General features: G+C 39.2%; 1 protein-coding gene across 2 annotated transcripts in view; it reads right to left on the reverse strand.

Annotated features, from left to right (window-relative positions):
- Positions 1-389: 389 nt before the first annotated feature.
- Positions 390-16,121, reverse strand: part of RASA3 (RAS p21 protein activator 3) — a 132,266-nt gene continuing 116,534 nt past the window's right edge. Inside the window, exons 16-25 of one of the 2 annotated variants that reach the window (XM_042039408.1) lie at positions 15,621-15,698; positions 14,619-14,696; positions 14,000-14,073; positions 12,948-12,995; positions 10,195-10,301; positions 9,185-9,267; positions 5,574-5,785; positions 4,727-4,830; positions 2,815-2,998; positions 390-2,227 (exon numbers count right to left, since the gene is read on the reverse strand). In XM_042039408.1, coding sequence (XP_041895342.1) covers positions 2,152-2,227; positions 2,815-2,998; positions 4,727-4,830; positions 5,574-5,785; positions 9,185-9,267; positions 10,195-10,301; positions 12,948-12,995; positions 14,000-14,073; positions 14,619-14,696; positions 15,621-15,698 — 1,044 coding nt within the window. In that variant the 3' untranslated portion in view covers positions 390-2,151. The remainder of the gene's footprint in view (positions 2,228-2,814; positions 2,999-4,726; positions 4,831-5,573; positions 5,786-9,184; positions 9,268-10,194; positions 10,302-12,947; positions 12,996-13,999; positions 14,074-14,618; positions 14,697-15,620; positions 15,699-16,121) is intronic. The other variant, XM_042039418.1, reaches the window with a different exon arrangement.

Genomic DNA, 16,121 nt, shown 5'->3' on the forward strand with positions numbered 1-16,121 from the left:
AGGTCCTAACCAGAAGGGTGGTGGTTTCATAGGTCTATGAGCCAATCAATAAACATGCAGGGTGCTGTGGGCTCAGCTTGTTCCTCCTGTCCTTTCAACACTGTCTCAGCTCAGTTACTGTGCAGTAACACAAGGAACCAGTTCAAGATGCTGATCTAGCTGAGCGACCTTTCTTTGCTAAGGTATTTTATGGCTGGCTCAGATGCCCAGTCTGGTTCACTGCCGAGTCCCATGGGTGCAATGCTGAAAGGAAAAGGGGTGGGTGGGGATGGGAGGAGGAGCAAGGATGGGACTTGGTAGTTTACACTCACAAGGATCTTCATCCATGGTCCCACTCGGAACAGCAGGTGGCCACTGTGAATTTAAAAAGACTTCAAACGTGGACGCAGTTTTCAGAAATAAACCATTTCTTTTAATTGGCAAGTAGAACACACATTACAGATCATTAGTATTTTATAAACAATATTAAGTTACAATTACATGTTAAAAATTGCAGTTCATGGCAGCTAAAAGCTTGGAGTCCAAAACGTATCTTTGCAATGCTTCATTATTCCCTTTCCCCAGTCTGCTGGATGAAGAGGAATAAAAGATCATTTATCATCTACTAAAAGGTGGTCTACTATATATTTGAACAAAACCAAAACTTAATTCCTAAGAACATCACTAACAAACAAGAGGCATTCAAAGTACTTTAGCCACCTTAATTCATGTCAGATGCAATGAGGACACAGTTAAGAATTATTCTTTAACACTTGAAGCAAAGACACAGACATCTTCACATTAAACTGATCAATGCTTTCTGATCCAACTCAGCTTAAAACCTGTACTAGCTTCTACCCCACAGAGGCCTAAAGTCCATCACGCAGGCTTCCAAGCCATCAAAGCTAGATGTTTGTATATCAGACCCTTACACAGAAAAATTATGGTGTACAACTAAACAGCGTACATAAATATGCATTTAATATTTAGAAGACCTTTATTCCTCTCCTTTTGTTGGTATTAGTGAGATACACAGCTCATTCCATTTTCACTACACTCATAAAATTAACAAGTTATCATTATGCATGTTAATATACTAAATATTGTTTAACAAGTCTCTTTTAAAAAGTATTTAAAAACATTTTTGGAAAAGTAGAAATCTATTTTCCAGAAAAGCAAGTGGTACTAGGATAGCATGGACTCCAGTGCATAAACATCCTTTCAGAGAAAGCCCATCTTGACGGCTTTTGTGCCTGGGAATCAGCATGTCTCAGCTGCCAGATTCATATTCTATTTGTCCTTCTCACTGCAGTGATAAAAGGTCATCAAAATCAGCTTACCTTGCCTTTCAGTTGGCAGGCTTTCAACAATTACCATTCACTGGACTGTGTAAGAGAGACAAGGAGCTTTGACATGAGTTCATTTCTCTCTTACTCATATTTATGAGAGTCAGTTTTATTATACTGCTGAGATTGCATCTTCAAATCCAAAGTCTGCTGAATGTGCCTGGAGAAATGACTTCGTATCTCAAAAATATCAAGAGTACCATTCAGATTTGAATTTCTATTAAAAACTGTGCACAGTTAGCAAAAATTACGCTGCTGTAAAAACAAATGGCCTGCTCCTTGGCCTGCTCAGAACACAAGCTACAACGTAGATGATTACACCAGAGGGATTTTTCTCTGCTTCTTGTCTAAATGCAGGCATTAAAAGTAAAGTGTTACTAAGCTTTTCCTAAGAGAGCACGCAAGGGGTGTGGCATAATATACATTAATCAGGAACAAAAACCAGTAACAAACAACCAACCATTCTACAAAATGCTGCATATTAGCAGCATGCTTGGTTTCCAAAACATAAGGAATTGCATGGGAGTTGTCAAGATGAAGTCCACACACCTCGATCATTGAACTGATCACTAGATTCCAAGAAACCAAAGCAAATTTAAAAATACACGACAACTGCCTAGAAGGCAGGGTTTTATCATCTGTCAATAACCAGATGAATAAAGTGCATAGCAACTATTATAACAGTTTCTTGAAAAGAGAGTATGTTTACCAAGTCTCAAAGTTTGTAAGCTTGACACATTTTGCTACATGTGTGGCTTCCCTTTTGTTTTGCTATTTAGCATCACTGATTGACCCTTCAGCACTGCCCTGTGATTTCCTTCGCACTTCATATGGAATGTGCTGAGATCTCTGACTGCTGCCTGATGTATGTCTGGAAGCTCTTGTCACCAATGGGATGTTCTCTAGAAGAAAAGAAAAAAACAAGATTATACATAGAGCTTTCTGTCAGGACATAAAAATATCAGACCAGAAAGTGGAACACACAAGAACTTTTTCCCTAAATTTGATTTTTAAAGGTGTAATTGTAATGATAATACTGCATTTTACTTGAGCTAGAAGAACTGACTGAATTGATCCTCTTTTTTGTCAGCCATATGCAGAATGCTTTATTTATATGTACACAAAATACAGTCATGTGGCTGTGTCAGTCACTCTTTCCATTTTTAAGCCAACACTCCAAGATAAGCTGGTAAACACATGTATCTTCTGCTATTAACTGCTCAGCTCACCAGCATGGGTTCAAAATTTAAAACCAACAATCTAACAAACCCACACTTAGATTTTATGAATGAAACCACATTAAAAACAAGGATTAAAAAATTCCTTAAAGTCCTTTAAAGTATTGTGATATCAATCCTAAGTCACAGTGCTACTCTGTATGTATTTGCGGAATCTTTTTGGGACAAAATATGGTGAAAACCAGAGTATAAGCAAGGGAAATATAATTTTCCAGGACTGTTCCCCTGTCTGTACAACCCATTGTACTTACTGGCTTCCATACTTTGTCTTCTTAAATTTATCCCTCTTATACTGAGCATGTTCCTGCTCTAAAGTTCCAACACCTTCAATAATCAGCCTTAGTGTTTTATATGTCTCCTTAGGGTCATCAATGATGAATGTAGAATACTCTTCCTCTTCAGGTCCATCATACACAGATTTGCTCCCACAGGCCTCTGGAGAAAAAAAATAAAGTACAGGAATAGATATCAGGCAGGGGGAAAAAGCAAGACAAACAGACTAAAAATATTCAGTCTGGGGTTCATGCAGTTTCTTGGTTTGCTTCTGTATGACCACCACAGAACTGTGGCTGACATCAACAGCAGAAGCTCCCTGTCCTTTTGCCGGGCTGTTGGGATGCACAGAGGCTGTCCCATGCCCGTTCCCTCCTCCTCGTCTCATACGGGAAGGCCAGCAAGCCTGGCAGCTGCTCCAGGCTTGGTGGGAAGCTGTCCTTTGCTGCACAGGCAGTGCTTTCATCTCAAATGCCACTATCTGCACCCCATGCACACATTTTGGAAACTCTGACACAGGCCTGCCTCTGCCACTGTGCTGCAGGGGTGGCCAGCACAAAGTCAACTATTCACTTGTTGGGACAGGTTTCAACCCCAGGCAGCAAGTACAGGCTTTAATTCAAAAACATTACAGGCTGAAGTAGTCATGTTTTACCACATCACCCCGAAAAGATTCATGCAATAAGCATAAGCAGAATATGCCATGACTACTGCCTGGTTGCCTGCTTTATGACATATCCAAAGGGGCAAGTTATACTTCTACACCTTCTGATCTTACCAGGGAGCCTTCCTAAGAGATCTGAACACTGACTACACATGAACTACTTCTGCACTGTAGCGGAGCACATTAGAAGGGGAAAGAAGGGGAAAGAGTATTTTACTTTGTCTCTCCTTCTAGCTTTACTGCCACCCCAGTCTCAGCTTTCAAATTCCCTTCCCCTTGCTGCACTGTCTGTGCCAGACCTGCGTCCTTTTCCCCAACACCGAAACTCGATGCTGACTCTGGCAGCGAGGATTCGGAACAGGGGAAAGCTGGGCACCAGTTCAGACAGCTCGGAAGTGGTGAGGATCTTGAGTTTGCAATTGCACAGCAGCCAGGAACAGATTAAAGTGCTTTCCAGTCTGCGTGTTTGACACCACTGGCTTATCTCATATTATAAAATAAAGTCCTATTTAAAGATCAGTGCCACAGTGAAGGCTTCCCCACCACTCCCTGTGCTAAACTGGGATTTCAAGTCTGGCACTGTGTACACCGGATACTTCTCTTGGCATGCCTACTAGTACCAACTTCCTCTGCTGTCTCTTCTTTCTCTTATCCTTTCCATCACATCTCTGCTTCCCTCAGCTCCTGAAGGTTTCCCAGTCAAAACTCCACTTTTCAACATTTCACAGGCATCCATAGGTCATCCTCGATGGGTAATTCCAAAAGAGCCTTCCCGAAGAAACCGTTTGTATCCAGCCTGTTCTTAGGATCTGAATCAGGCAACATGCACATGACTTCTGGTAACACAAAACCATATTCCACTGAAACCTCAGCTTTGCTGGTGCTTCTTGGCAGGATCAGTAAAACTCTGGTTCAGTGCTGGCTCTGATTTGTCAGTTCAGAGCATCCAGGCAACACTCTGTGCCTATGCTATTTTAGGATGATGTGGTTAAGACCGTATTTCAAACAACTGTTATTACACAAAGAACATTTTTACAGACCACGAGACTGCACCAAAAATAATACACACAACTGCCTCAAGACAGCAGAAGGGGAAACAAGTGAAATAAAGGCCACTGTGCTCTAGGATGTGATTTGCAAGGCTGGTTGAGCCAGAACATCCAACTTTTCACTGGTATTTTTGCCTTGGTAAGTGAATTGGAGATGCAATGATCTTTAATCCTCACCTTGCATTTTCTCTAATTTTGGCATATACAAGTTGAAAAGAGAGTAGATGCGCTCAGTTTCTCTATCTCCATCTATATCCAGTTGTATATTTGCTGGCAGGCCTCTGTAAGGCATCAGGGAAGAAAGGTAAAAGTTATATGCTTAACAGTGTATTATGGCACATAAAGCACTTAACAAGGAAAACAAAAGTGCGTTCTCATGAAAGCCAACAGATTGTGCAACAGCTCAAAACCATCCATATTTTCCCAAAGGAAGAAGACAAGTTCAAACTTCTTTATGCCTCTATTTATCCAGCATATTTTCACTGGCTTGAAAGAGAAGACTGTATCAGTACCCAGACATTTTGGTGAATTAGTCTGCTACAACCAGATGGAGGAGCCAAAGCACTGAACTTCCAACCACACAGGTCTTCTATTCTAACCAGTAATACAGTCTCTTCATTCCCCTCAGTTTATAGAGGAAAATTGCTTGCTACAAACCAGACAATACATCTTTAAGAGAGAGCATGAGTAGCCCCCTGAAAAGATCAGTTTAGAATTAAATCTATCCGCAGATGAGTGCTTCAGGAATTTGCAAACAGGATATTGAAGGGACTTCTGACATTTTTATTAATGACAAATGATCAAAACCAAAGTATTTTATCCCACAGCCAACTCTTATTACCATCTTTAACTCTAAAAAGTCAACATTTTGATCAAGACATGCAGAATCAGGAATACCAACAGATGGCCTCTGAACACTGGTTCACCTGGCAAATCTTGGTTAACTGTGAGCCTGCAAGTCACACTGCAGAGACACAAATACCCATGGCAGTACCTACACCTGATGGCATGTTGAAACCCTTACCCTGTGCAGGGTGTGCAGCCAGGTGTATTATCTGCAGTAGCTTTACAGCAAAGCCAGTGGCCATTAAGATAAGCCGAGGGATGGTAGACCGTGAGGCGCTTCTTGTTGCACTGGCTAACTTTGGTGAGGATATCAATCCAGTCCTTGGCCTCCACACAATTATTTGCTTGTATATACAAGACTCTCCTTTCAGGCTGGATCACCTGGAACATCTGCAAATAAACCACAGAATAAAGCACCAGAATGAGTCAGTGAACCTAAGACTAGACTTGGAGCGAAGAATTATTGCAGGAAAAACACAGCATACTGAAAGAATGGACTGATAAATACATTTCAACACAAAACCACACAGCAAGTGTGCCCTTAAAAGAACAAGACCTTTCACCTGGTGCAAGCAGTAAGATACCATTCCTGTAGGAGATGATTTACAAATAGCTAATATCCACTTGCTGCTTGGGTCTCAACAAGATTTGTTGTCAGCCTTGGGGAAGCAGTTTTAATAATGCTGCAACTGCAAGTTTTGGAAGGCTGACAAAGGAACCCAGTGCTGGCCTGAAAGGAAATGCTCATCAGCAGGAGGCAGAAAAGAAAAAAACAAAGAGTTTGGATCCAGCCTTAGTTTAATACTGCCATTTCTCTAGTCCTTTTAACACCTGCATGACCCTTGCCTTTTAGTAACTTCCATGCTTCTGCACTCAACTACAGCTGCTATTAGAAAATCACAGAAATACTGTTTCTCTTTGATTGAATCAGGCAGTTTAAATAATTACACATTAATTCTGCATCACGGCTTGGCCACTGAAAATCTAAACTAAAGCTCTCCTGCCTGTTCAAAACAGCTTGCAACCTACCTAAAAGGGTATTTATTTTCTTGAAGAAGGAAATTTCTGATGCACAGCCTTATTGCTTGATTACACTGATCATGCACTGAAGATTACTAGGCTGAAGTTAGTGATCCTAGCTGCAAATTTTGGAAAGGGAGATTTCCTTCATTTCCTCTAGCTTCTGCAAGTATTTAATTTTACTGCATTTTCTTCTCTTTCAGGTATGCCTAAATTATCTTTCTCCCCTCTACTTCCTCATTTGATTATTCAAATCATTTGACCGTATCATATGGAATACAATTTTCCAAACAGCTGTTTTAAAAAGAAAACCAGAGAGGTGCAAACACACACACAAAAAAAAGACCAACAAAAAACATACAAACAAACCAATCAATAACAACAAACCAGACCCAACAAAATTAAAATTTGCCTTTGTTTGTTACACGGACCTGAAATATTGGCTTGAATTCTGCACCTAGCTGGTTGGGAGAATGTTGCAGACTGGTACCAAGCACAATCCTTTCTTCCTTTGTGACACTTTTAGATGTACATGATTCCAAACAGCAAAGGGAAAACTCAAACAACCATTTCCCTGGATCTAGTATCCCTACTGGTATCAGGCAATAATTAGAAAGGCACAATACACAATGGCAGTGTAGGAGCTGCTTGGTGTGATCAGTCCAACAGCATCAACTACACACCAAAGAGTCCTTTTAATAAAACTCTTCAGGGCATAACTGTCAATTTCAGTCTAGGAAACAGGGAAGGAAGGAAGAAAAAGGAAGACAGAAGCGTGTAGTTCAACCCTCACATTAACTACAGGGAAAATAATTTTAACACAGAACTACAGGGAAAATAATTTTAATGTCCTGCTGGGGTAAATGGAGCCTCCTGCATTCCAACAAAGGAACAGATTTAAGGAGTATGGCTTTGTGTAAGGGGATACCAACCAAAGTGATCCAACATATGGCAACGGTTACTGAGGAGCCCACAACTAAGCCAAGAATTTCAAGTGGCTGCAAGGCCTTTACACTACCAAAACCAGTTGCCTCTCAAACAACACAGAAGACCCAAACAGTACTTAAAGCCACCCTCACACTCCCCAAACTGTGCTTAAGAATGATGAAGGTTACTGGCCTTACTGTCAGACAGGCAGATTTATCATGAGTGAGAAAGACACACTTGGTGCAATTCAGAGCACAGACACACAGAGAGTATTTATACAAAATGTGAATTTTTATCACACTTAGCACCCATGAGGGAATATCCATTGCAAATACATCTGCTGTGGTGTTCCGAGAATCCTGATCTTGCTGCAGTAATCTATTTATATATGGCAAGAAAAATAGGAATATATTAGCACAAGAAGGTGGTAACAGTATTTTCTACTGTTTATGGAAAGACTGAATCTTACTTTTCAGAATGGATGTAGTCACCTTGATATTCCAAGTAATACTGAATTTAAGCAACCAAAATAGCACAGTGTTTTTGATGTTAACAATAAAGCCATATTTTTCCTATAATGAATCTTCACAATACAGACATATTTTGGTTGCTCAGTCTAGGTCAGTAGACTGAGCATGAGTTACAAAACTATAGCTCAGCTCCTTTCCACAGACAGTGAGTTTTATCTCAACTGTGTGGCTGCTTTCAATTCAATCAAGTTAGTTTGCAGAGTGCAGATGACAACAGTTCATCCCATGTTACAGCTGCCTTCTGATAGCTTAAAGTATTTTGCAGCTTGGTTGGTTTTTGCCTATGTAGTAGAGTTATAAACACCAGAGCAAACTACACTACAACTGAGATGTGTTCTAGAAGCAGATGGAACTGAAACTTACTCCATGCTTTAGCACAGAGAGAGATGCTACCAAAATAATACCCGAAACTGGGAAATACTGAGGAGTCTAGAATTGTATTTCCCTTTTAACAAAGAGCTGCTCAAGGAACCTAGTATCGAGGGCAGGTTTGGGCACTGCCCTGCATGGTGCTCACAAGCAGTGTAGACAGCAGGAAAGACTTAAAGGCAGAAAAAGATAAAAGTCACAACTATTTATGTGCATAAATAAGTCTGTAGTAGATGCATGTTAAGAACCGGGAAAAAAACTGAGCGCTTTTTTTGTTTTATTTTAAATACAATTTTTTAAGGACTAGACTCTGCTTTACAGGCAGAGGTGTATGAAAAAGGTTCCCAACACCACCCAAACTGATCAAGTCTGTTCTTACACAATACAGAAGTTGGCAGTAGTGTTCCATGCATGAGAAATACAGCTGTGTTTTATTCCTTAACGTGGCAATCAAAATAGTAAACCATACCAGCACAGCGCAGATGTTGTTTTAGTACATAACCTAACCCAAATTAAACAGACATATACAAATACATATATATATGTAATTTCATTAAGCAATAAAGAAACATAATAGCTAATGAAGAAGTTGTGATCCTTCACAGTCATAAGCAGCGAGCTCCTCCCCACCAGAGAGGCCTGACAGAAAGGGCAGGGACTTGATCATTTTACCTGTGTGTGACCTTACAGAGCTGACAGCTGATCAGCAGTGCTCAGTACTGAGTGTGCTGCAGATCACGAAATCCAAAGACTGCTGACTGGGCTGTTAAGAATCTGAATGGGCTGTACTTTTGGAAACTCCTGCTACTATATACAGAACAAGCAGCTGTGGTTGTACATCTTTCAATAGAAATCCAATCCAGGTTACAAAGGGGAAAAAGGCGATTAGGCTGGTGGATCTGGAGCAGCCTAACAAATACATTAATGAAGATGACCTACTTACATTTTTCATTTTGAAGGATTCCTCCTCTAGCCTTTCCACTGCCAGAATGTTTTCAATTGGAATGCTACACAGAGGGTGATCACCTGCAGAACACACAGACACACAGATAATGAGCCACTTACTCACAACTCATCTTCACCTTTTGCCCTTTTTCTAAGGGCTGATACAGTTGCTTTGAAGATCATTTTGACTGTGTAAGAAAAGAGGAAAAATCTTTCACTCATCAGGGATTTCCTAGCATGGTCTTTAAGTATTATCTTAAGTAATTTCTGTTTTCAGCTGCACTACCTTACATTAGCAAACCTCTTAGAAACTGACTGCTGCAGCAGGACACAGTATATTTACTGCGAAGGTGACAATGAAATAAATCATTCCTGTGAGCTGAACTGAACTAGTGGTGATGCAAGACCTCAAAGTTGAGTGTGAAATGACGACTGGCATGATCTGAACATACTTCCCTATCTTTCTTACTCCCTATGTACTTACATGATGGAAGGAAGTGGTATTTGTTGTGTACTATTGAACAGACAGGAAGAATTTGCAAAAAGCAAAATCCTTGCTATCAGGCAACATTAAGTGAACACATTTTGAAAGGCAAATCCCTGTCGACTGCACCCAGTTGTGCCAGTGCTACAGAATTTATGAGCATATGCTGAGATGCATCTGAGAATGTTCAACAGAAACCCAAATCCCAGCTTAAGGTTTGTAAGTTTTGTTTCCTAGGACAATCTAGGTAACTGCGAAACCTACGGACAATGTTAATAACTGATATTAGATAAATATTATCTACTATTACTTTGCTAACTTACAGGGTACTGTGCTATCCAAGAAGCTTCTCTAACTGTCAATACAGACACTAAAAAAAGAGCAAGAACATACAGGCTGACAGACATGCCTGCACTGTGTCTTCTACAGCTACAGATCTAGATCTCAGTCTTCTACTCCTACACAATCCTTATGTTTAATCTTTGCTTTAATGTACCAAAACAAGACAGGCAAACCTTTGTTACCTTTGCTTTTCTGATAGGTAAACTCATGGTTTGTCAGGCGAAACCATCTCTTCTTGAAGTTTTTCATACCAAATCGTTTTCTTCCTTGCGCTCTCTTGATCATGAACCTAGTAAACAGGGTACCAATTGTTACAATACACCAGCTTTTAAAGATACATGCTTATGTACATGGATTTATATGTGTATATATATATGCATACAGATACATGTCATCACACTTGCAAAGCTTTACGAGGGGACGCAGAGTATTTTCTAATTATTGAGGCCTTTTCTTGGCAAGGAAGAGAGTCACATTTGGATAGGTTTAGTGCATCTATTAGCTAGGTCTGTCCTTTTTCCAGACCTAGATGAGGGGCAAGACATGTAACTTGACTTGTAGTTAGTTAACTGAGCTGCAGTTTGTGCCCTTTCTGCAGTTACAAATCCAGCTAAATGGTTTCCTAGTACAGCAGGAAAAAGGCAGAACACGGTTAGTACTGCTCTGCTAAGCCCAACCTTTTGACTCTACAAGCTTTTTTTTCTTTTTTTTAAAGCTATGAGAAAGCTCAAAAGGTTTAGACTATATTTAATAATTAAAAGGCAGGTATAAAGCCTCTGGAGCACACCTACTGTACCCTTACATGCTTTAATCACTCTCAAGCTCTAGAAACAGAATCAGGATGTTCCACAGCCTCATTTGCAATTGCACATAGATACTGCAGTTGGAAATGCAATTTCAGTACCATACAAAGTGATCTCATGGTTGGAAGGTAGAGCAGCCCCCACCCCTTTTCTAGCAGATTAGGGGTGCTCATTTAGTGAGTTGTCAGTTTTATTTAATTTCAAACTTGAATGAGTTTACTGTGAAATTAGTTCACTGAGAAACTGTGATACATCCACCACTTTCTTAACCTCTAAATCAATCCAAAAGCTTCAGTGTGACTTTGGTGACTTCATACTGCTCAGTATCACTTTTGTTGGATAAAAATGTGCGTGCATATGCAGTAGAGAGTTGATAACAGCTACTCTAAACATTACATTAACTATTGTGACAAATACAGAATAGCATAATGGAGTGGGTAAAATCTATTTACTACAGAGTAGTTCTTATCAGGTAGGAAGGCACTATACAGCACAAAGAGCCCACAGAGAGAACAGCAAATGACTTGAAGATTTTTCAATACCAGAGCTAAAATGATTAGAACAGGTAATACTGTTTCTTGCTTCTGGTACCTTCAGTCACAAATAACTACAATACATCTGACCAGACCACAGGTCTGTTTAAAGCTCAAATTGAAACCCAAGTTCCTTCAGACTTTAACTGTTTTGTAACCAGCTGGGCTGGTGCCTGCTGCTTATTCCAAGTGTGTGAGCAAAAGCTGACAAAGACTGTCTACAGCAACAGATTATTTTTTTTTAACTGGTTATGGTCACAGATCGCTTATTCTTAAGATACTCAGACAGTTACTGTCTTGGTCCTTATTCTTGGAATACTAGAGAAATATTTAATAAAACCATGTGATTCAGGTCATCACCAGGCTCATTGGCAGTAGCCCTCAATTCCAGATTAAGGCAAATTTCAAAGCAAGAATTGATATCCTTGGGCAGGACAACGTCCTCTTCAAGTTAGTTTCTAGTCCTTCTCATGCCAACACTTAAAGGTGACTTAAAATTGCAAACTCTTACAGAGCCTCCCCTCTTTGAAAAATGCAAACTCCATGTGGCAGAGCTAAGAGCACATTTCTAATTAAATTCTTCATAGTTGATATAGCCAAGAGAAAAACGTGCTTTTATTTTCCAGAGATAGGTGACAAGCACTCAAAGTCACAGAAGTTATAAGGTCAACTTCTTTGTTTCTAGCAATTGCAAAATGTATGAGAAGTCAGAGCAAACAGAAGCACAGAGGGAGAAAAAGTCCAAGATAAAACCCATTTAGTTTAGTACCACAGTACAAGGTGGTTGGAGAGACTGTTTCTTCTCATGCTTATGGCAGACCTGAGTCTGGATCTGCCTTAGCCTTGCTTGGAAGTATCAACACACCCTTTTCACCAACAAAAACAACCAGTTCTCCTTTTCATTCTCTTCCTTTTGGAAAGAACCAGGCAGGCAGCTGGTAAGCAGTTGGTAAGCAGTGATGGCATGACTGATGTCAGCAAATCCAAGTGCCAATGACTAATCTTTTCATTCTAAAGTACATATGCTATAGCTTTCCATTTAAAGCTCTTAATAGAGACAAAGATAGATTAAAAAAATAAAAGAAAGCAAAAATATTGCAAAGGCAAATAAAAACACCATTCAATCTGGAGAAGAATCAAATCAAAGGCTGTAAAAAATCCCATGACAAAACATGGCAATAATGCAAAATGTCAGAAAAAAACAGACTGCTGAAAGCCACTTCTTAACCTCGAGAATAATTTACATGAATGCTACTTAAGAAGTGTCTAGAAAATGTATGGTCTCTTCATCACTTCCAGTAAGTTCATCAGGATCCATACAGTGCTTCTTGGTGCTCTGCCTACAGATACAAATCCTTTATTCTCTATTTACAGCAGATTTTTGTTTTAAGGGGAATAAATAAAAAAAAAAAAAAAAAAAAAAAGATCAACATCAAGAAATGGGTAACTAAATGTTCTCTGCTGGGTTTACACAGGCATTTCAGGATGGTTAAACAGAGTACTTCCTCCCCAAAGTTAAGTCAGACAAATCTACTGCTGCAATGGACATGCTGTCAGCCAGTAGCTACAGCAAAGCAGCAACTGCCTCTACCATCTTACCTGCATGAACTATTACCATCAACTTTCTTTACTGTTAGTTTAAGAGTCCTTACAACAGCAGCCACAGGCCGAGCAAGAAAAGACAGAAAAAAATCAGACAGGAGCAAAAGAAAGACAGAGGCAGAAAAAATGTTTTACAGTTAGAGGGCAAATGTTACAAACTATAAATTTTTTTTGAAAACAAAAAGAATGATAAATGTACAGAATTAAAATAGACAAAAATGCTTCTAAGGACAGAGGTTTATCAGAGAAGTGAACTGTCAAGGTTAAATAGAAGGGGTAGTCATGTTTTCACTGAAAATGTAGTTCTTGCATTACTTAAAGAGACCATGAAAGCTTAATTTCAAACAGCATTTGAGCTTACTGAGCTCTGACAAAAATTTGGATTTTTTTTTACTTTCTTCCTCCCAGCTCAAAAAAGCTGTTTCTACAGTGCACTTAGATGATCTTAACAACTCAGTTTTGTAACAAAAAATGTCAGCAATTGGTATCTGAAACTAACAGAGCATATGGAACATGCTTTCCAAAAAAGGAAAGGTACTAAAACTATAAACTGTTCCAAGTGCATGTCAAATTTTCCTCGAAATGGCCGTGATAATAGTTAGCATATGAATCTTATAGGGCAGCAAAAGCAAATTCCATTTGCAGGCTTTGCCCTCATTAACTTATTCAGTATCTGTCTTCACAGTCTTCGCGGTCTTCACAGTGGAATTTTACAGCTTTTATTCACTGGAGTTCAGGAAGAAGACCCCAACTTGATTTTAGTACAACGCTGATTTAAGTTTATCTTGCCTTAGCTGAGCTAATTAAGTTCTACAGGCTTCTCTTTCCTCCTTTTTTTCAACACACATTTATATTAAGATGTTTAAATCAAATGAAAATATGTTCAAATCAGCTATAGCAACCACAGGGAGGAGAAATCGCAACACAAGAATTTTCCTACATTCTTCTCTGAATGCATGAACGGAATAGGGGTGGCAGAAAAAGAGATGGCTGCCTTAGAATGGGAGTAAGCACATGAGTAGAGGGTTTTGTTGCACATGCATACTTACCCTTCCTTAAGTAATATAGGTTGCTCTATGCTCTTGTGATCTCGTCTTCCTGAAGATGAAATTAGATCTAGAAACTAAAAGGTGAACAAAAAGCAGATGTAAAAATGACAGGACCACACTCCCCAAACCAAAATCTTTCAACATTTGCACAGCACAGAGCCACAAGAGAATATTTGTAAGAGTAGTTAAACAGAAGGTAATGGCAGAAGCTTGAGGAACTTGGGAGGTTTCCTAGGTTGTAACCTAAAAATAGCACAAAAGCTCTTAAGCAGTAGAACTGCAGATGCCCAATACTTCTTGCACTTCTCCTTTGTTATGTGGATCTTTCACTTTTGGACTAAGCAATTTTCATCACAGATCTGCAGCATTCTACAAAACACACATCTCAAAAGCTCTAAGCAACGGCTTGTTAATCCAACCTAATTATTAACTAGAAATAGATGCAAAGAGATTTTACTATTCACATGCATATAATTTGATACAAGTTTCTTGAATATTAGTTATCAGGAGTCTGCTTTTCTCAACACACTTCCTGGTTTACTAACAGTATGTATTGCTTTCTAAGATTCAACTTCAACAGCACAGCAGGATTTTTGGAACCTTCACATACATTACTTACATTTTTTACTGCATCAGCATATTTCTGTTCATTGAAATAGTCATAAAATGTAGCCATGTAAGATTCCTTGAAATTGGCCTGAAATACAAAGCCAAAAACATGCATATCATCATAGAGTTTATACAGAAAATTATCATTGTTAATAGCAGTACGTCAGGAGGAAAGCCACTGCAGATAAGACAGGGTTTTTTTCTGGCCAGGAGTAAAATAAGCAAAGTGCTACTTTCATGTTATACAGCACACATTCAGTAGTACCAAACTTTTTTTTCAGAGACATAGCAGAATGCATTTCTTATGTTCAGTTACTACAGTTAATAATGTATTCTTCAAATGCTTCAAAATTCTGCTTTGGCTTTTAATTTTCCTCTGGACAAGAAGTGTAAGAACAGGAATTCTACTGTCTTGAAGGATTCATAATTGAGGTACACAGTCACCCGCAGTTGCCTGTGTGAATCCTAACAAGACCCCAACCACCCCGAACTACCACCAGCTACAGCAGTGCAGTGCCTTAGATACACTTATTTCAATCAAATATCCAGAGTATGGGCATCTAGATCTAATCTCACCACTGACAGACACGTAACTGAACTGGTATGAAAAGGAAAGTATAGCCCTTCCCCTTACTGGGTGACTTTTCTCAGTTGAGTTTTAAAATGCTGAAACAATCTATAAAGCCTGTAGAGTTGCTAATCGTGTATCACAGATAAGTAGAGAACTTCACAGGTTCTCCTGATCATTGTCTTTCTTCCAGAGAAGGAATGATAAGCTCTGAAGTAGACTTCTAGCTTGGTCACGCCATTTGCTTTACTGAAATCTAGTTCAGATTAAGACAGATTTAGTTTTCCTCTAAGCATGAGAGGCTTATAATCAAAGCAAACATAACCAGTTTTGCATAAGCCTAGTGCAATTCAAGTATTTTAAAGGCTTAATTACAATTAATGATAAAAGATTAAAAAAATCACTTTCCTAAATTAAGCCATTAAATGAAAATAGCATACTTACAGATTTAGATTTTGATAAGCTGCCTAGTGTTTGAATGGTTTTAGAGATAAGTGTCAAAGTTCGAGAAGTCTGAGGATCCTAGGAAAGAGAACAATATTACATAGACTAGCTATTTAAAATAATGAATGGAGGAAGGTAAACTGTATTTCTTTTTTCATATTTCACTTGCAGAAAGGAAACAGAAGATTAGAAAATAGCCCAAATAGAACACTGCAGAAAAGAGTTGCTTTTATTTTAAAAGGTTTTTGACTCTTAAGCCATCATACTCCACAGCTACCCTACTGACCTTCAGAGATCCAAAGGCAATCGTTCGCAAAACAAAAACAAGGCTGTCCACATCCTCCCCACTCCCAATAAGAACAACTACAAGAAGCCTGGCATACATTGCTTAACATCCAAAATACTTCCAACACTGCTGAAAATCAATCCAGCATTAATGTGATATGGCAAAACCAAAGCAATGACCTTCCTTCCACAGCAGCTTAGGCCACCTACCTTGTT

Source organism: Corvus kubaryi, unplaced genomic scaffold, assembly GCF_017639235.1.
Source record: "Corvus kubaryi isolate FWS band 111438036 unplaced genomic scaffold, C.kubaryi_AGA036_p1.0 133, whole genome shotgun sequence".
In the NCBI taxonomy this organism is placed as follows: Eukaryota; Metazoa; Chordata; class Aves; order Passeriformes; family Corvidae; genus Corvus; species Corvus kubaryi.